Source organism: Staurois parvus, unplaced genomic scaffold (genome assembly GCF_062004578.1).
Source record: "Staurois parvus isolate SC_StPar_1 unplaced genomic scaffold, SC_StPar_1.0 ptg000205l, whole genome shotgun sequence".
NCBI lineage: Eukaryota > Metazoa > Chordata > Amphibia > Anura > Ranidae > Staurois > Staurois parvus.
This window is the reverse complement of record NW_028318001.1, coordinates 6,356,999-6,378,881: the sequence shown is the minus strand read 5'-3', so window position 1 is coordinate 6,378,881 and position 21,883 is coordinate 6,356,999. Positions and strand designations below refer to the sequence as shown.

Genomic DNA, 21,883 nt, shown 5'->3' with positions numbered 1-21,883 from the left:
GACAGAATAACAACAAAACATTCAAAAGAAATGCATGTCTAACAAATTATGCACTGATTTTCATGTTCATGAGGGAAATAAGTATTTGATCCCCTATTATTCAGCAGGATTTCTGGCTACCAGGTGTCTTTCATACAGGTAACACGCTGAGATTAGCAGCAGTCTCTTAAAGGGAGTGCTGCTAATCTAATTTGTTACCTGTATAAAAGACACCTGTCCACTGGAGCAATCAAACAATCAGATTCCAAACTCTCCACCATGGCAAAGACCAAAGAGCTGTCCAAGGATGTCAGGGACAAGATTGTACACCTACACAAGGATGGACTGGGCTACAAAACTATCACTAAGCAGCTTGGTGAGAAGGTGACAACAGTTGGTGCAATCATTCGCAAATGGAAGAAACACAAAACAACTGGTAGTCTCCCTAAGTCTTGTGCACCATGCAATATCTCACCTCGTGGAGTGTCAATGCTCATGAGAACAGTGAGGAATCATCCCAGAACTACACGTGAGGATCTTGTCAATGACCTCCAGGCAGCTGAGACCACAGTCACCATGAAAACAATTGGTAACACACTACGCCGACAAGGATGTAAATCCTGCAGTGCCCGCAAGGTCCCTCTGCTCAAGAAAGTACATGTCCAGGCCCGTCTGAAGTTTGCCACTGAATGTCTGAATGATGCAGAGGAGGACTGATTGAGAGTGTTGTGGTCAGATGAGACCAAAATTTAGCTTTTTGGCATCAACTCAACTCGCTGTGTTTGGAGGAGGAGGAGGAATGCTGCCTATGACCCCAAGAACACCATCCCAACTGTCAAACATGGTGGTGGAAACATTCTGCTTTGGGGGTGTTTTTCTGCTAAGGGGACAAGACAACTGCACCGCATCAAAGGGACAATGGACGGGGGAATTTACCATCAAATCTTGGGTGAGAACCTTCTTCCCTCAGCCAGGGCATTGAAATTGGGTTGTGGATGGGTGTTCCAGCATGAAAATGACCCAAAACACACAGCCAAGGCAACAAAGGAGTGGCTCAAGAAGAAGCACATTAAGGTCCTGGAGTGACCTAGCCAGTCTCCAGACCTTAATCCAATTGAAAATCTGTGGAGGGAGCTGAAAGTTCGAGTTGCCAAACGTCAGCCACCAAACCTTAGTGACTTGGAGAGGATCTGCCAAGAGGAGTGGGCTAAAATCCCTTCTAAGATGTGTGCAAACCTGGTGGCCAACTACAGGAAACGTCTGACCTCTGTGATTGCCAACAAGGGATTTGCCACCAAGTACTAAGTCATGTTTTGTGAAGGGGATCAAATACTTATTTCCCTCATAAACATGAAAATCAGTGTATAATTTGTTAGACATGCGTTTCTTTTGAACTTTTTGTTGCTATTCTGTCTCTCAGTGTTACAATACACATACCTTTCAATTTTTAGACTGATCATTTCTTTGTGAGTGGGCAAACATTCAAAATCAGCAGGGGACCAAATACTTATTTCTTTCACTAGATGGATAGATAGATAGATAGATGATCTGTACTACCCTGAATATTCATTAAGAAGATATCTTGTGAGTGAAAATGTAACTTTGATCAAAATGTATATACATGTATTAATGTACACATTTTATTTCAGTTATTTCTAGCCTACGCCTATTACTCTGCAGGATCTTTACATTTGGAAACTTACTTTGTGAAGATCTCCACACATTTGCTTTCTTGAATTAAATTAGACATATTCCTTATGCCCTGTGAGTAGACACTACCGTGTCACTGAATTCACTGCCTTCTAGACTACAGAGGTGCAGAGAGGAGGAGTTTCAGGAGTTGCAGTCAGTACAAGAATTAGAGCTTGTAGGCAGCAAGGTGTCATTGGATATATAGTCCTGAAAAATTGAAAGTAAGCAGCAGAGGAGAAGATGCTAGGCATGCAGGAATCCAGGACGTTGTCGAAAGAGATGGCCAGTAGATAAGCAGCACTCACAACATGAAAGATTTAAAGTGTTACCAAACCCAGGACCTTGCATGCACTATATCTGGTCTCCCACAGTACACAGAACATGGAAATGAAATTATTTTAGTAAATATAAACTGTTAAACACCTTTTCTCATCAGCAGTTAGAGCAGTCTTGTGGCTTCTATTAGAGCACTGGTTAAAGCTTGTAGGAGGAATCTTCATTTTCTCCTGATTGTCCTCTGAGGCTGTAGGACCCTTGACCCTCTGTCTGGACAGAGCTGTTCACATGCACTCCGTTCTATCAGCAGATGGATTGGGGACAGTAGAAGAAGGGGAGGATCAGAGAAGACAGAATCAAACAGCCTTTTTACACCGTGTGGTAGGATTAGCTCCTTAGGTTCCACAGTATAACAAGCATACTTTACTGCATATACAGGCTGATATTACTGTTATGGGTTTATTAACACTTTATAGCTTATATTGGATGGTGAAAAATAACTGTTGGTTGTATTGCTATTACAATGCTGATGTCATAAGTGAAAAAGTATGCTATGACCATGGAACACCTTTAATGGAGAAGATTCAGTGATTGGTGTAACATCGAGTTTGTTTTTGGTGCTTATAGAAAATTGCCACTTTGTGCAACACAAGGTACTGTAAATAATACATACAGAATGTTATTTAACCCTTTCATGTTTTGGGGGCTAATTTATGTCTTCGTGGTTTTTCTGCAGCCAGCAAGCTGCCTGGGGACACACACGTCTGCTTCATTTTATGACAAAGCAGTTTCAAACAAAGACCGTTTTGACAAGTGATCAAATCACAGCAAATACTGTATGCAGTGCTTATTAATGTAAACAGTAGGTGATGTGTAAGCCTGTAGTATAAAAAAATGCAAAACTAGAGGTGACCTGGGTGTTTTCTACATTAAGGTCCATCACTCCAAGATGTATATCAAAAGTTGGGTAAAGTCAAAACTTTACGATTAAACTACAGGATTTATATAGTGCCAACAGTTTACGCTGCGCTTTGCAATATAAAGGGGGACCGTATTATTGCAATATAGTTCAATACAGAAGGAATAGGAGGGCCCTGCTCATGGAGCTTACAATCTAAAGGGAGGGGGGGTGGCTTAAGTATATTTCTTAGGTGGAGGTGGGGTAGGCTTCCTTGTATAAATGAGTTTTCAAGGATTGCTTAAAGGCGGCCAGGGTAGGAGCTGACCAGACATACTGGGTGAGGGAGTTCCAGAGGATGGGAGAGGCTCTGGAGAAGTCCTGTTGGCGAGCATGGGTGGAGGTAGTTAGGGAGCAGGAGGTCTTGGGAGGAGCGGAGTGGACGATTTGGGTGATATCTGCAGATGAGGTTTGTGATGTAGCTAGGGGCGATGTTGTGGATGGCCTTTATATGTTGTGGTTAGTATTTTGAATTTTATACAATGGGGTAGGGGAAGCCCGTGAAGAGATTGGCAGAGAGGGGCAGCAGTCGCTAATTGATTAGTAAGGTGCATTAGTCTAGTAGCAGCATTCATATTAGACTGAGGGGGGATTAGCCTGTGTAAAGCTAGGCCAGGGAGGAGGGAGTTGCAATAGTCAAGGTGGGAATTAACTAATGAGTGAATAAGTAGTTTTGTGGTGGTGTTAGTCAGGAAGGGGCGAATTCTGGAAATGTTCCGAAGTTTAAGGCAGCAAGATTTAGCCAGCAATTGGATGTGGGGGCTGAAGGAGAAGTCAGAATCTAGGATTACACCTAGCATCCTGCATGTGTTGGGGACCAATGGTTGTGCCGTTGATCTCAATAGTAAAGTCATGGGGAGAGGATCAGGGAGGAGGAAATATTACAAGCTCAGTTTTAGAAATATTGAGTTTCAGGTGATGACCTCAATACTGATATGTTGCTCAGTAAATTTGTGATACGTAAAGAGATTGAGTATGTGACTTGGGGAGTCGAGAGATAGATCTGGGTGTCATCAGCACAGAGGTGGTATTGGAAGCTGTGGAAGGTTCTCAACTGGCCCAGGGAAGAGGTATATAGAGAGAAGGGGTACCCCAAGGGTCCATCCCTTGGCTTCTACTCAACAGAAAGAGGAGTGGAAGAGGTGGTGTTCTGTGTGACACTGAAAGTGCGGTGAGATATGTAGGAGGAGAACCAGGAAAGAGCAGAGTCATGGAGGCCAAGGGAGTGGATTTTGTTGAGGAGGAGTGGATGGTCAACTGTCAAAGGCAGGAGAAACGTCTATGAGTATAAAGTACTGGCTGTTGGTTTTAGCAGTTAGTAGGTCTTTGGTACGTTTTTAGTAGGGCAGGGTAGGGTTTCAGTGGAATGTTGTGGACGGCAGCCAGACTGTAGGGGATAAAGAAGGTTGTTGTCAGTGAGGTGGCAACTCATACGGTTGTGGACAAAAGACGTTCAAGAAGCTTGGAGGCAAACAGGAGCAGAGATATAGGTCTTAAGTTATTCAGACAGGTGGGGTCCAGTGATAGTTTTTGTATGTATAGGGGTGACAGTATACTAATGCCTTCCTATGGCCCCAAATGAGATGTGTAGCCAAAAAATGTTTTGCCATACTTTTCTCGTAAAGAATTATCACAAATTTTGAATTGCTACCATATCAGGAGTAGATGGGAAATTTTTCAGTAGGTGCTCTAGTTCTTAGGACAGCTGTTTTTTTCCCACTTTGGAGAGATTACCTCTCACTGCTGCAGCTATGGAACAGGAATTGAGGAGAAATCTCCCTGATGAGACAAAGATGGCAAGAAAAAACGTAAAGGGGGGGGGGGGGGGGGACTGTCTGTCCTCTTCAAATCTGTCCTTAAGTTTCTAAGTAGCCTGGTAAAAGTGTTACATGCTATATTGTCTGATGGTTAATTGCAATCAGCCTGATGTCACCCATCTTGAGCTTTGATTAATCAGAATAATAGATTGCTGGTTTGTGCACTTTACATATAGTGTTTGTCGTTCTTAACAACCCTGAATGCAACAATTCAAGTAAAGTGCTTTTGTGGGGTTTGTGCTATTTCACTAGACAAGCTCTGATCCTGGCAGGCATTATTTAAGGAACTAGTTTACATCCACCTAGCAGGAACAAAATATAGTACAGTTGACATAAAAAAAAACCCTTATGGTTGCCTGCTGTTTCTAGGGAGTTCTGTATGTTGATGCTTCATGAATTATTGATAATTCCTCCCTCAGCCTGTAGATCAGATGAATATTTATATATGTTTCTTTATTCTGATAACCACAAAGTGTATCCGTGTAAGCTGTGCACCTTTTTAATATAGATGGTGTTTGCCTCAAGTATAGACTGCAGAGCAAAATATGCAGCAAAGTTGGAAGAAAATAGAGGAGTTGAGCAAGCAGATGGGGGTGGCAGAGGGCCAGCTCTAATTCCCAAATTCAAGACACTTTGGAATGCTTCCATTGTTGCCATCATTACAAGGCGTTTACAATTTTTCAACATTTTAGGAACACCATAAATCAAGATTGCAATGGAAAGGTATTTCTTAAAGGCAATCTAATGCCATAGCATACATTGTTATTTAAAACATTGTCATTGTAATAGCAAACAATAGCTAGATTTGACTATCCAATATACATTATGAGAACAAAGGACATCCAATGGGCTACACTCCAAACAATCCACTTTATTGAACCAGGATAAACCCGATACAGACAGTGGAAATACAGTGGGGGACTGGCAGGTAAACGCATTTCACGCTAAAGACAGCGCTTATTCATTAGGATAATGACTTCATTCCAGGGGTAATGAGTAAGCGCTATCGTTAGCATGAAACGCATTTACCTGCCAGTCCCCCACTGTATTTCTACTGTATTGGTTTTATCCTGGTTCAATAAAGTGGATTGTTTGGAGTGCAGCCGATCGGATGTCCTTTGTTCTCATCTATGCAGCACACGAGCTGGGCTAGCACCTACAGGAGGAGTTGTGCTTGGAGATTGAGAGTCTCGCTACCTTGAGCAGTGTTAAACCAATATACACTGTATTGCCAAAAGTATTGGGACACCCCTCCAAATCATTGGATTCAGGTGTATAAAATTAAGCACCTAGGCATGCAGACTGCTTCTACAAACATTTGTGAAAGAATGGGTCGCTCTCAGGAGCTCAGTGAGTTCAAGTGTGGTACAATAATAGGTTGCCACCTGTGCAATAAGTCCCTCCATGAAATTTTCTTGCTACTAAATATTCCACAGTCAACTGTTAGTGGTATTATAACAAAGTGGAAGCAACTGGGAACAACAGCAACTTAGCCGTGAAGTGGTAGATCGTGTAAAATGACAGAGTGGGGTCAGCGCATTCTGAAGTGCACAGTGTGCAGGAGTCGCCAACTGTCTGCAGAGTCAATAGCTAAAGACCTCCAAACCTCATGTGGCCTTCAGATTAGCACAACAGTGCATAGAGAGCTTCGTGGAATGGGTTTTTCATGGCGGAGCAACTGCATCTAAGCCTTTCATCACCTAGTGCAATGCAAAGCATCAAATGCAGTGGTGTAAAGCACGCTGCCACTGGACTCCGCATTGGAATTCTGCTCTCTGGAGTGACAAATTACTCTTCTCTGTCTGGCAATCCGATGGACGTTTCTGGGTTTGGATGTTGCCAGGATCTTTAATCAGTTTATATTGTAGAAATTACTTCTCTGAGATTCCTAGGGAGTAGTAGAATGTGGCAGAGTATTGAACATTTTTTTTTTCTGAGACCTGTGGCATTTTCCTTGTTTAGTTGGACTGCATCAAAGTGAACTAGACTTTGGGTTACAGTATATAGATAACACTGGAGGAATCTTGGAAGAGCATTTTTTAGTATAGTAAGAATTTAAACCCTTTGATTAACCTTGTCTTTCACATCAAGGCTGCTTACTTTATCAGTTAATAGTAGACTAAATATTAAAATGCCCACTTCAAAAGGCTTAGGTGAACACGAATATATAAAGTTTGAATTACTAAAGGAATTGAGAATCTTTACTCAGTAAATTTTAGCTGCATTAGCATTGCAAACAAAATCACCTGCGAATGGATAAAAAGACAGGAGTGTCGGTATAAAATGATTGGATGATTGTAGTGAATCTTCACACAAATTATTTAATGTAGACCTGTAGAATAAAACAATCAGCAATATTAGAGCAACAGCAGTTGTACAATAACAGTGTTATACATAATTTGTACGCCCTATAAAAGAAAATGGTATTAAAAATAAGGGTATTGCTAAAAGTGTTTTTTAGTATGATTGTGCCATAGTTAGCTACTGCTAACTCCTTAATCAAAGATGGCAATGGTATTTGCCTGACTGCATTGTGCCAAGTGTAAAGTTTGGTGGAGGGGGGGTTATGATGTGGGGTTGTTTTTCAGGGGTTGGGCTTGGCCCCTTAGTTCCAGTGAAGGGAACTTAAGGTGTCAGTATACCAAGACATTTTGGACAATTTCATGCTCCCAACTTTGTGAGAACAGTTTGGAGATGACCGCATAAAGGTCCATAAAGGCATGAATGAATGAGTTTGGAGTGGAGGAACTTGACTGACCTGCACAGAGTCCTGACCTCAACCCAATAGAACACCTTTGGGATGAATTAGAATAGAGACTGCGATCCAGGCCTTCTCGTTCAACATCAGTGTCTGACCTCACAAATGCTCTTCTGGGAAAATGGTCAATCATTCCCATAGACACACGCTTAAACCTTTTGGACAGCCTTCCCAGAAGAGTTGAAACTGTTACAGCTGCAAAGGGTGGGCCAACTCAATGTTTAACCCTCCGGACTAAGACTGGGATGCAATTAAAGTTCATGTGCGTGTAAAGGCAGGCGTCCCAATACTTTTGGCAATATAGTGTATGTTTAGTTGAAAATCTCCATTCATGTTGTGAGTGCTACCTATGTGACTGGCCATCTCTTTTAACAGTGTACTAGATTCCTTGCATGAATTGCTGCTTCTTCTCTGTTTACTACTTTGGTTTACTTTCAATTTGTAAGGACTACATATCAAATGTTACCTTGCTGCCTGCAACTGGTTGCCGTGCGTTTCTATGACATGCACTACGTTTGGTGCTGTGCAATTTCAGCGCATTCAACATTAATGCACAGAAACCACACAGCATTCCTGTGCAATTTACATACAGTTCATAGTGTGATAGGACCCTAAGAGAAGTAGAATTTGCTCTTTAAGTGTTTGATTCCTGAGTAAAACTGAGAAATGCTGAGTAAGTACTGGTACTTGCCCTTTTTGCTTAGATGTTCAGACCTGTTTAGTAATCTGCTTCTTATGTGGCTCTCTAAAGTTGTGATTATACTCAGCAATTGAAACATTATGCATGCTGTGCCCAAGCACGGTAGTTGCCATGGGTTTGTACATTTTTTTATTTTTTTTTTTAATTTTGTAATGTAAAGCCAAGTACTCTGGTGAGTGTGGAGGTTTTTCCTTTAATCGTCATGTTGGTGATGATCGATCCCATCTATATTCAATATTGGAGCACAACGGAGTACTGTGGTTTTGTTTTTTAGTGCTCTGACTGCTGTAATTAGTTCAATGGTTTCTGTAAAGCAGTGTCAAATATTTTGGTGCTATGTAAGGGAGTAAAGTGAGTAACTTTTTTTTCTAAAAGATTTAGCTGCCTCAGATCAGTTTTACCTCTTGGCCTTTCTTTTTATCCAAAAGAAACTTAATGGTTCAAGTTTTTTAGGATCATCTAGAGAAACATGTAAGAAATTAAAGTATAACTAAAAGCAAACCTTTTTTCCCCCCTGTTTTTAATTGAGTGGATAGGGATTAGTATGCTTGTCAGTTTTTTTTTTTGCTGTCTGTGTCTATTAGGATAATGCATCCTCTGTTTGTCCTGTTTACCATCAAAAGTGAAAGTATAGAAAAATCCCAAATTTTGGGTTTGCGCCATAAAAGTGATATAGGAAATTTTCCAATGACGACGCTAGTTCTGGTGAGCATGGTAACACCTCAGGATTCCCTCACTTTAGAGGGATTTACTGTCACCTCCCATTCTGGCTATGGGATGTGAAGGGAAATCTCAACTATAGGACACAGATGGCAAAAGAGGAAAAAAAGCTAATAGTTTATAACCCGCCCTTACTCTATCCAAAATGAGGAAGAAAGTTTAGTCATTAACTTTGGTTTCCTCAAGTATGTAACGGCAGTCCAATATGTGATAGTTATAAAAAAAATGATGATCCCTGAGAAAGAATGCCCTTTTTATGCACTGTTCTATAGTATGGATTACACATCTGCTTATAAGCATTATTATGATTCATATTTCTTACACTGTGTGCTTTTTTTTTTTTTTTTTAGCATTATGTCCGTATTAAGTAACAAATGTGGATTCCAGCTTCAGTATCAAATGATCTTTTCTGTCTGGCTGCTTGCATTCAGTCCTCAAATGTGCGAGTATTTACGAAGGTACAACATTGTACCAGTGCTTTCTGACATCCTTCAAGAATCAGTCAAAGAGAAAGTAACGCGGATCATTCTAGCAGCTTTTAAGGTAACAAACTCGTGCAATGCTGGATTTTCAAATGTTTGTGTTGCTTGAAAAATGTTTACTCACAGTGCATTATTATACATTGGAAACAAGTGATGAACAGTTGATATTGTAGTTTATTGCCCAGCAAGATGCTCCTTTTTATGTGTTAGGCTATGGACAAATGTACCTTCAGTTGTTCCAGAAAATGAAAGCTGCAGATCTCTAATACTTTCTTAAAATTTTTTTGCTTTTTGCTTAAATTGAATACCAATCAAATTTACTGTTGAGGTGTATGTTATGAGTCGATCTCACGATACTTATATGAAGAATGATTGCAAACAAGGTTTTCTTGTAAATCACTTGAATTGCTTAAAATAAATCTTCCAACATGAAGTTTTCCTGGGCTCTCGCCACCAAACTGGGATGGATGATTCCCTATCACCTGATTGCTGTGATAGCTTCTGATTGGCTATCACAGTGATCAGTCACTGTACAGCCTGCCAATTTTGTTTTCCCCCTCCTTGGCAGCTGTAGGCCTGACTGGTACATCGCAATGCAAATGCACACTGGCGCCCCCCTGTGATAACGGCACTCTGTACAGCAGCCGGGTTATCATATCATCACTATGACCAAACATGGCAATAACATAATTACAGTGTGAGCAAAACAGTAATGAATGGCCTCCATTCATGTCAGCTTGCCTGCTGTTGTAATGCTGTGAGTGGTCTACAGCTGTCACATGGTACCTGGCGCCCTGATTAGCTTCAGAAAACTGATCATGCCTCTTACTAAATACCTTGGACTGTCTCCAAAAAGGGGTTATTTGGGGGCATCTGTACTGTCCTGGTATTTTAAAGGCCTCAAGTAATGAGATAGACTGTCATTATATCAGAATTGATCAGTTTTCAAATATATATATATATATATATATATATATATATATATATATATATATATACCATATATTAATAACTATGCAGCTAAATAAAAAATAAATACTTTTTTTAAAACTATTATATGCAAGGTTTTTAATTGATAATTAACAAAAAAAAGAGTCAATTTCAAATATCATTTATTACTTAATGAAAGGCCAATTTGTCTTGATTTGGAAAGTTTTACTAACTCCAGTCCAAGTTGCAAAATTGTGTTCGGGCATTAGGATTTGTTTTAACTTCCTCATAAAGGGGTTAATTCAAATCATTGCACCTGAACGCACTAGGTGTGAAGGAGCCCTAGTATCCTGAATTTGATATGAGGTAGTCCTTTCACTGAACAGAGGTTTAAAGGACAGTTCTAGCAATCTAAAAGCATGCTCAGAAGTAAAACCGTGAATTCTGGGCAGTGTACGCCTGCCCTATGACGTGCCTAACTCAATTGTACCCACCTTCAAGTCATATGAAAAATAAGATAATCTTTCATACCCTTTTGACTTGCATAGCAGCCCATTTTCTTGTCATTTGTGGAAAATTGGAAACCAAAAAGATCTGAATGCCTATATAAATTTATGGTTTCAAAGTAATTTTAAGTTCGTATGAAGAATTCTTTGTCTTAATATTGCTATAATCACATAATAGTTATGATATATTAGACCAGGGGTCTCCAAACTTTCTAAACAAATGGCCAGTTTACTGTCCTTCAGACTTTAGGGGGGCCGGTGTTTGGCCATTGGCAGTTGAAATTGTCTTGGTGTCAGTGGGAGTAAACAATGCATCTTTGGTATTAGGGGAGGAATAGTACCCCATTGCTGGTGTCAATGGGAGGAATAGTGCCCTATCGTTGGTGTCAGTTTGAGTGCTTCATCAGTGGTGTCAGTGGGAGGAATAGTGCCCTGTTGTTGGTGTCAGTGGTAGAAATAGGGCGTCAATTGTTGGTGTCAGTGGGCCCCATTGTTGTCAGTAGCAGGAATTATGCCCTATTGTTGGTATCAGAAGGAGAAATAGTGTCTTTTATCAGTGGGATGAAAAGTGCCTCAGGGGCCGAATAAAGGCAAGCATAGTGCCACAGTTTGGAGACCACTGTATTCGGCAAAAGGTCTTTTATTCCTGTGCCTAGTTTAAAAGGTGTACCAGTTCATATTTTTCCTATGGTAAATGTTTAATATTGGTTGGAATTGGCCTATAAAGTAAGAGCAAGAGCATATTATAATAAAAGCAGTCATGCAGAGCAAATAATAGATGGGGGCAGGGAGGGGTGATTGGCTCCTCTGCCTCATTCAGCTGAAATTTTTTTTTTCTTTTCTCTTTTTAAGCAGTTTAAGAAAATTAGCCTAAAGTTGGTACACAATGTCAGCTTTTTTTTTTTCTGCCATTGGCTTAAACAAAAACAAAAAATTTACATTCCCTTTACTACAAAAAACATAATATGCACATTAGGGGCTCTCTCTTGGCCTATGTGCTCACCATGAGTGTGACCTCCCAAGCCCATTTTGTCATACTCGGCATATGAACATGAATCTGTCAGGCAAATATGAAATATAGCAAAGCTGAATGCTGGTACTATAGTGTAATAAATAGTGTCTGGCTTTTTTTTTCTGGATGATAGCTAAAAAGAGTGGGAAATTTGAGTGGAGAGGGAAAAAATAGATTTATTTTTTGATTGTTGGTGCTTGTAGTTTTTATTTTCTTTGTTGGGTCTTGCTAAAAGCTTTTACTTTTTTAAATAACCTTTTCTGTCACTTTTTAAATAGCATGTTTTTTTTCTTCCTTTCCTGGTCTTCCTTCAGTCTGCTAATTAAAAGGAGGGGTTAATTGGTCACAGGTGATACAAGTCCCATATAACTTGCTGTAGAGCTCACTTTGAGCTTGCCTGTAATTTGCTTGCTGGACCTTTGACTAAGTGGACATTTGATAAGTAGAGTTAAAAAACCGGAGTGGAAAACAGGAGATTATAACAGGAGTCTAATAGGAATTTACTAACTTGTAAGTGACAACTGATATTTCCTATTAATATTGTAACTGGTGATAATGTGTGCTAGCAGGGTGGAAGGTTTTGTGCAGTGCACAGGGTGCCGCATGTATGGAGCAACAGCTCCAGGATGGATACCACTGCGACAGATGTGAGCGGGTTGCCCTTCTGGAAATTCGCGTTAGAGATCTGGAGGAGCAAGTTGCAACACTAGGCAGAACCGACGACCGTGAAAGGGATCTTCTGCTCTCTGAGCAGGTAGCAAATGGGATTGATGTGGAGAGCGGAGGGGCTAATCAGGATTACCAGGTAGGAAGATGGGTTACTGTAATGAGAGGGAATGGTATGGGCTCACAGTAAAGGAAGGCCGGCCCTGGGTTTGTGCACCCAAACAGATTTGCCAAGTAGGGTGAAGATGTGGGGGTGGAAAGCTCATGGCTGGCAACCCTTGATGTCACTGCTATCACTAGCAATCGGGAGGGCAGACCATCTGAGAGGGGTGGTGAAGGTAGCACAAGAAGGCCTAGACAGCTGGTGGTAGTAGGGGATTCTATAATCAGAAGGACTGAGAGAATAATTTTTCGCCAGGATCGCCTCAACTGAATGGTTTGCTGTCTCCCTGGTGACAGTGATAATAATGGGGGATTTTAACTACCCAGAAATTGACTGGAGTAATGGTACTGCAGGAATAGTTAAAGGGCAAAAAATGTTAAACCTACTACAGGACACTTTTATGGTACAGTTCATAGAGGCCCCAACTAGGAATGATGCTCTGCTGAATCTGGTAATCTCAAACCATACAGAGCGTATTACGAATGTCCATATAAAAGAACATCTGGGTAGCAGTGACAATAACATGATTTCATTTATTGTTACCCGTAAACGGCAGACACATACGGGAAAAATAAAAACACTCAATTTTAAGAGAGCTAATTTTCCAAGGCTGAGAGCTGCTCTCCAAGACTTAGACTGGTAAGCAATATTGGCATCAATGAACACAACACAGCAATGGGAGTTCTTCAAAAAAACTGTATGTGAACAACTGCAAAATATGTTCCCATGGGCAACAAGTTTAAAAGGCTAAAAATCAAACCTATGTGGCTTACGGCCAAAGTTAAAAAATCTATAAATAATAAGAAAAGATCTTTTATTAAGTATAAAAAAAAAAGAACGCTATAATCGTTTAAACATTACAAAGAATATAACAGAATATGCAAAAAGGAAATAAAAGATGCAAACAGGAAATAAAGGACGCAAAAATTTAAAACTAACGACAGATTGCAAAAGATAGCAGGACCAACCCCAAAAAATTCTTCAAGTATATTAATAATAACAAGGTCCGGTCCGAGCATGTAGGCCCCTTACAAAATAATCTAGAGTGGGTGACTGGGGACAAAGAGAAGGCAAATTTATTAAATGCCTTCTTCAGCTCTGTATATACAAAGGAGCATGGAGGAGCTCTTGTCCATAATGAGCATGGTATTGACACAGCTCCAGATGATCCACATTGGCTCACAATTGATATGATCCAAAAATATTTAGACAGAAAAAAGGTGAATAAAGCACCTGGACCGGATGGCATACACCCACGGGTCCTTAAAGAATTGAGCTCTGTCATTTCAAAGCCATTGTTTCTAAATTTTAGGGACTCTTTAATGACTGGCATAGTATCACTATATTGGCTTAAGGCCAGGTGGTGCCAATATTTAAAAAGGGTCAAAATCTTTACCAAGTAATTACAAACCTGTTTAACTTCTAAAGTTGGGAAGATACTGGAGAGTTTAACAAAAGACCACATAGATAAGTTCTTGCTGCAAAAAAATATTTTAAGCAACAGACGACATGGATTCATGAAAGACAGAACTTGTCAAACAAATATGATTTTTTTTTTATGAGGAGGTGAGCACAACCTTGGACAGAGAGGTGGCGGTGGACGTGGTATACTTGGATTTTGCAAAAGCGTTTGACACAGTTCCCCACACACGGCTAATGTGTAAGGTAAAGTCTACAGGCTTGGAAAAATCCGTATGTGAATGAATAGAAAACTGACTAAAAGATTCAGAGAGTAGTGGTTAATGATTCAAACTCTGAATGGTCTAGGGTTGTCAGTGGTGTACCCCAAGGTTCAGTGTTGGGACCCTTACTTTTTAATACATTTATAAACGATATAGGGTCTGGGATTAAAAATCCCATTTCAGTCTTTGCAGATGACACCAAGCTGTGCAGTGGAATAACGTTCTTACAGGATGTCTCCAACGTACAAGCCGACCTCAATGCACTTTTTAATTGGGCTATTTTTGCTCTTCAGCATTGTGCTATTTCAACGGGTAATTGCGCAGTTATGCAGTGCTGTACTCAAATTAAATTTATGTCCTTTTTTTTTTAACACAAATAGACCTTCTTTTGTTGTTATTTGATCACAACTGGGTTTTTTATTTTTTGGGTTATAAATGAAAAAAGACCAAAAATTAAAAAACAAACTATATTTTCTACATTATTATGAAAAAAAAAATCAAACTTAAATTTAGTTGTACATTTGGGCTAAAATATATTCTGTTGCATGTCTTTGGTAAAAAAAAAGAAAAATCCCAATCCGCGTATATTAATTGGTTTGTGTGAAAGTTATAGTGTCTGCAAACTACAGTGTATACAGTGCCTTGAAAAAGTATTCATACCCCTTGAAATTTTCCACATTTTGCCGTGTTACAACCAAAAACTTAAATGTATTTTATTGGAATTTTATGTGATAGACCAACACAAAGTGGCACATAATTTTGAAGTGGAAGGAAATGATAAATGGTTTTCATACTTTTTTACAAATATCTGAAAAGTGTGGCGTGCATTTGTATTCAGCTCCCCTGAGTCAATACTTTGTAGAATCACCTTTCATTGCAATTGCAGCTGCAAGTCTTTTTGGGTATGTCTCTACCAGCTTTGCATATCTAGAGAGTGAACATTTTGCCCATTTTTCTTTGCAAAATAGCTCAAGCTCTGTCAGATTGGATGGAGATTATCTGAAAACAGCAATTTTCAAGTTTTGCCACAGGTTCTCAATTGGATTTAGGTCTGGGCTTTGACTGGGCCATTCTAACATATGAATATGATTTTTTTCTAAACCATTCTGTTGTAGCTCTGGCTGTATGTTTAGAGTTGTCCTCCTGGAAGGTGAACCTCTGTCCCAGTCTCAAGTCTTTTGCAGACTCTAACAGGAAGATTGCAATATATTCTAAAATCCAGTGCACAGATCTTCATACAGCACAGGATCATAGATACCGTCGCTCGCAAAGGTGCAGCCCTCCAAACTTTAACCTTCTCCACAACTTTTTCCCTGACCTGTCTGCTGTGTTCCTTGCCCTTCATGATGCTGTTTTTTCACTAATGTTCTCTAACAAACCTCTGAGGGCTTCACAGACCAGCTGTATTTATACTGAGATTAAATTACACACAGGTGGGCTCTATTTACTAATTAGGTGACTTCTGAAGGCAATTTTAGATTTTAGTTAGGGGTATCAGAGGAAAAGGGGCTGAATTCAAATACACGCTATACTTTTCAGATATTTATTTGTAAAAAATTTTGAAAACCATTTATCATTTTCCTTCCACTTCACAATTATTTTCCACTTTGTGTTGGTCTATCACACAAAATCCCAATAAAATACACTTACGTTTTTGGTTGTAACATGATGTGGACATTTTCAAGGGGTATGAATACATTTTCAAGGCACTGTATATATTGGAATTTACAGAACTTTTACTTTCTGACTGCCTATCACATTTCTTGAGGTGCTAAAATGCCAGGGCATTATCCCCCCCCCCACCCAATTACCCCTTTTTGGAAAGTAGACACCCCGAGGAATTTGCTGAGAGGCATGTTGAGTCCATGGAAGATTTTATTTTTTCCACAAATTTTGGGAAAATTAAATTATTTTTTTTTTTGCACAAAGTTGTAACTTAATGATATATTGCTCACACATGCCATTGGTATATGTGGAATAACACCCCAGAACACATTCTGCTACTTCGCCCAAGGAAGGGAGCCTTTTTGTCAGCCTAGCCACATACAGGCCCCCAAAATCCAATGACCACCTTCAGGCTTTCAAAGGGCATATTTCCTTATGTCACTTCCCCAGTACCTATCACAGTTTCTGATAGCTCTAAAATGCCAGGATAGTGCAAACGCCCCCCATATTACTCCTTTTTGGAAAGTAGACACCCAAAGGAATGTAATAAAAGGCATGGTGAATATTTTGCAGATATCTTTGTGTGTCACAAGGTTTTTAGACCCGAAAACCACAAACTTGTGACAACAAAGTAGATCTGCAAAATACCATGCTCTTTCTTAAATTCCTTGGAGTGTCTACTTTTGAAAAAGGGGTCAGTTGGGAAAGGGTGGGGGTGGTGGGGGTGCTTTTACTATCCTGCATTTCAGGGCCAGCATTAGAAGCTTATGCCGCACACCACCCACTCTTCTAACCACTTGAAGTCTTTTCTGACACTTTGTTTACATGAAAAAAAACCATTTTTCTTTTTGCCAGAAAATTACTTGGAACCCCTATACATTATATGTTTTTTAAAGCAAAGGCCATAGAGAATAAAATAGTGGGTATTGCAAGTTGTGCAGCGATTTTTTTTTCTTTTTCTTTTCAAACACAAATGAAAAAAAACTCCAAAAAATGCAATTTTTGAATTTTAATGCTCAAAAACACAATATATTGCCCAATTGTTTGGTAATTTATTAAAGATGATGTTACTCGAAGTAAATTGATACCAAACATGGCATGCTTTAAAATTGTACACGCCGGGCAACGGCAGCAAACTATGTACGTTTTTAATATCCATAAGCGATGCTTTAAAAGCCTTTACAGGTTACCACTTTAGACATTAAACCAGAGGTCTAGTGCTAGAATTACTGCCCTCAAGCTAATGTTCGTGGTGATACCTCACATGCATGGTTCAATGTTTACATACCAGCATGGGACCGCATCCAGCTTTGCACGCAGGGGGTTGGGTGGGAGTGATTTTTTAAAACATTTATTTTGTTTTTTTATTTTTACACTGTTCCTTTTTAATTTTTTCTTTTTTGGATCTCTTTTATTGTCATCACAGGGAATGTAAATATCCCATGTGATGTCAATTGGCAGTGATACGTACTCTTTTCAGAGAAATCTGGGGACTATTAGACTCTCCTCTGCCCTTAAAGCACCTGCTCACACCAAGATTGGTGTGATGAGATGCTTTCCCAGTTTACAAATGGTCCTGTTTATATCTGGCTAAACCAAAATGATGAAATGCGCATTGCTTCCAGTTTCGTAGAGCATAGAGATGAATGGAGCCTCCGATCTCCGATCAGCCAGTCTCTGATCAGCTCTATGGTCAGTCGACAATGCCATGGAAAGCTATGGAAGATGGCAAGGGGTGGGGAGGTGATGACATTCTTTGCTGCTGCTTGTAAAAGTGACCTGGCGGCTAATTGGTCACTAGGAATGTTTTACTTGAAAGCCGACCGCCACCTGAAAAAACTGATACCAGGATGATGCACGTAGCTTCAGGCATTCTGGTATAACCACTCAAAGTCCGGCGACGTACCAGTACGTTGCTGGTTCTTGTTGGGCGCATATGTAATTTTCTTTTATTTTTTTTCATGAGTATGTTATCATTGAAATGCATGAAGTGCATTATCTCATATCTATGCCTGGCCATGGCAGCAGAGCGCATGGGCATATGATGAATTGGATCTGTGGACCAATATGACCGCAATTCTTTTTTGTAATGCCCATGTTGAGGGTTAGACGCAAAACCGTTTTGGATTCAGAAACCGTGATAGATTCCCATGCGAACTGTCTGGCAAGAGCTACATTTGGGTGGGCGGCGATGTATTGTTGTGTGTTTAAATTGCTTTGGCCCAAATTTTCAGTGAAAAACAGCAGAGGGGCTAAATTCTAGTGCTGGCAGAGAAACGGGGCTGATCCTGCCAACACTGCGTTTTTGGGGACACTATATTAAGGGGGCACTAGTATAGTTTTGTTCGTGATCAATATATTGATCTTATTGCACATATTATTGTCACGAAACACAATTTTATGTTTTCACTATTCACATATGCACGTTGTATTTATTTAGCACCGTATTTGAATATATTGATCCGTACAAACTATGGACTGGTAATGGTGATGATCAGCGAGTGGATTAGGCTTGGGGCAATCTAACGCTAGCTGACCCTGGCTGGAAGGGGCACTAACTGTAAAACGGCTACTAGCGATATTCGCGTCAGGGCCAGTGATGAGTGAAAAATTCTATACACCAACACTACTAATGGCATTAACTGGGTGACGGGTGATCAAAGGGTTAACAGGAGCCATCATAGTGTTAAATGTACTAAGTGTGTGTGTAAAATTTAGTGCTTTTACTCAGTGTGGTATTCTCTCTAAACACTTCAGACTGTTTACTTTCCAAAAAGTAATTTGACGGGTATTTGTACTGTCCTGGCATTGTAAGGGCCTCAAGAAATGAGGCTGTCAGTACATCAGAATTCATCAATTTCCAAATATATATACAATAGTTTGTAGACTCTATACCTTCCACAAAACCAGTTATTATACAGTTAATGGGATTTTTTTTTTTTTTTTTACCAAATACATGTAGTAGAATACATTTTGGCCGAAATTTACGAAGAAATTTGATTTTTTTTTAATGTTTTTATTGGATATGTTTTATAACTGAAAGTAGAAAATACTGGGGGGGGGGGGGGGGGGGGGGGTTCAAACTTTTTGGTCTTTTTTTGTTTATATAATAAAAAGTAAAAAATCCAGTGGTGATAAAATGCCACCAAAAGAAAGCTGTATTTGTGTGAAAAAAAGAGTTACATTTAATTAGCGTACAGTTTTGCATGACCATGCAATGGTCAGTTAAAGCAGCACAGTGCCAAACAGCAAAAATGGCCTGGTAATGAAGGGGGATAAAGCCTTCCAGAGCTCAGGTGGTTAAATTTGTAAATTTGGCAGCTGCAAAGTCACCTCCTTTGCTTTTATTCATTGAGCTTTTATTTTCTTGGTTCTGGTCCTTGTTGACAGATTGAAAATGTAACATCATTTCCTGAGATTTTTTTTTTTTTTACAGTGTACCTTTCTATTGTGTAGTCGGCATGAAGAGTGTCTTAAGAAAATAGTCATTGCTCACTTACCTGTAATAATGCCAAGTGGGACTCTATTTATCTACCATGGCAGCATGTCTATTTTTCATTGTAATCTATAGGTCAAGTTTACAGATTTATGAGAAGTCCCTCAAATCATGACTTTGTAACGTGGTCAACACAGCCAGTATTGGATGCTTCAATGGATTTCTTGTTACTATAGAAACACAGTCTTTAGGGAAACACAGTCTTTAGGAAAACATTTAAAATTCAGAAGCTTAAAGATTTAAGGCATAATGGCTGGTTTATTTATTGTCATCTTTTTCCATCCTGCGGTGGAGGCATTAGATACAGATATTACATTTAAGGCTGCTTTTCTACACCACTTCTAGATGGACTAATACATAAATAGATTATTGTCTTAAAACAACACTGAAAAGAAGGTAGCACAAAAGCATGGAAATAAAGTGCATCTACTTTTGTATCTTAGCATCATCCATTGCAAGCAAGGTAAAATTATATTGAAAGAGGAAGTGCATTAATTGTGCTTGTTTTTAAGTAGTAGAAGGTGTCCACCCCAAAAAAAAAAAATCAGTGTTTTGAAGGGGTAATTGACACTTTTTCCCCTTTGCAGCTCTTTTCTTGCATTTTCTGCCACATTTTTTTTTATTACTTTTATTAAAATTGACCCTAATAGCATTGGTAGTAGATGCTGCTTTTGCCCACTGCTTTTTTTTTATATAGGTCCATTTTGAAGAAAGGAAAAGTAGAAATGTCATCTACAGCAGCCAAACAAGCACAGGCTTTAGTTTCAAAAGAAAACTAACATACTAAAGAAAAATTGCATGGGTATTGGTCTCGCCCCTTTACTTTCATTTAGTGTCTGATTCTTTCTCCCAAGTCTGTAGTCAGTAAAGAGAACTATCATTTGTATATTTTTTTGTAATGTAAATGATGTATAATTAAAAATATATAAACACAGATTTGATAAAATTATAACATTTCAAAAATGTAATGTGAATCCAAACTGTTTTAATTTTCCTTTCATATATATTTACACAAACATTGACCTTGATTTACTAAAGAAGTAGCACATTTTCACTTCCAAAGTGAAAATTCAATTTGCAGAGAGAGAATCATATGCAAGGAAAATTTATGTTGGAAAAAAAAAATACTGTTTTTGGTTTCACATGATTGGATAATTGAAGTCATCACAATTTCATTCACTTTTCCCTTAGCTTAGTTCATAAAGTAAAGTTGTGCTGATTTCAGTTATCCAGTCATGAGCAAGCAAAAATCCTGTTTTTTTTTTTAATTTGCCTTCCACATGATTGTAGTATTGTTTGCAATATGAATTTTACTTTTTCACCTCATTCACTAAAATGCTTTTGAAATTAAGCATGCTCTACTCATTTACCAAATCAAACTGATAATGTTAACGTTTTTTTGCGATATACATATTTATAGGCAAATGTGAAAGATATAGATGGTTGGTTCTTTGGCAGAATTTCAAAACAGTGCATTGACCACATATTCTTGTGTGGCCACCCTACAAATGCATTTCCCTTTTTAATATATATTATTTTTATTATTCAAGTACATATTAACTATAGCACTGAATTATTTCAACAATTGAGTAACAATTGAGGCTTTTTATGTAAGGGGCAGTTAATCAAGACAGTGTAGCCTCCCCCACCACCCAGATTGTTCTTTCAGACAATTCCCTTCTTCAGTCATTGTCAAAATATAGAGAAACCTCTTTTGTTCTCCAATCTTATGTACTTATTTGGTGTTGCAAAAGGTGTCTTCCCTTTGTAGAATAGCATTTAATGGTTTTATTTTGATTGCAGAATCTGCTGGAAAAGTCCACTGAGAGAGAAACTCGACAAGAATATGCGCTGGCAATGATCCAGTGTAAAGTGCTGAAGCAGCTTGAGAACCTGGAACAGCAGAAATATGATGATGAAGACATTGTTGAAGATATCAAATTTCTTTTGGAGAAACTAGGAGAAAGTGTACAAGATTTAAGGTTAGTATTGGTGGCCTAATTTGACTATTTTAATGGCTTGGTTACTCTCTCGGCTAATAATTAGGATAAGTAAAGGGAGTTGTCAAATCCATATTTTAGCTGAGCTTGTCAATAATATCCTTTTGTCTGACAACATAATATCCTAACATACTTTCCTGGTAAAACCTTTTTCTGGTTAACAATGTTTTCCAAGAATATTTTTTTAATTTATCTCAGTTTGTTTGTGGCTCAGGAACTTGATTAGGTGAAAGCTGCTTGAGATCAGAACCTAACTGTCCTCTCTTGGACTGGTTGCTAAATTTAATTCTGTGGTATAGTTGTTTATAGAACCTCTTCTTGAGTATTTTCCTACACTAGCCCTGATAATCCATCTAGCTAATAATTACAGTTGCAAGAAAA

General features: G+C 39.0%; 1 protein-coding gene across 6 annotated transcripts in view; it reads left to right on the top strand.

Annotated features, from left to right (window-relative positions):
• Positions 1-21,883, top strand: part of ATP6V1H (ATPase H+ transporting V1 subunit H) — a 159,008-nt gene that overhangs the window by 77,934 nt on the left and 59,191 nt on the right. For all 6 annotated transcript variants that reach the window (XM_089678430.1, XM_089678431.1, XM_089678432.1 and 3 more), the window contains 2 exons: positions 9,251-9,443; positions 21,306-21,484. In XM_089678430.1, the coding sequence (XP_089534556.1) occupies positions 9,251-9,443; positions 21,306-21,484 (372 nt within the window). The remainder of the gene's footprint in view (positions 1-9,250; positions 9,444-21,305; positions 21,485-21,883) is intronic.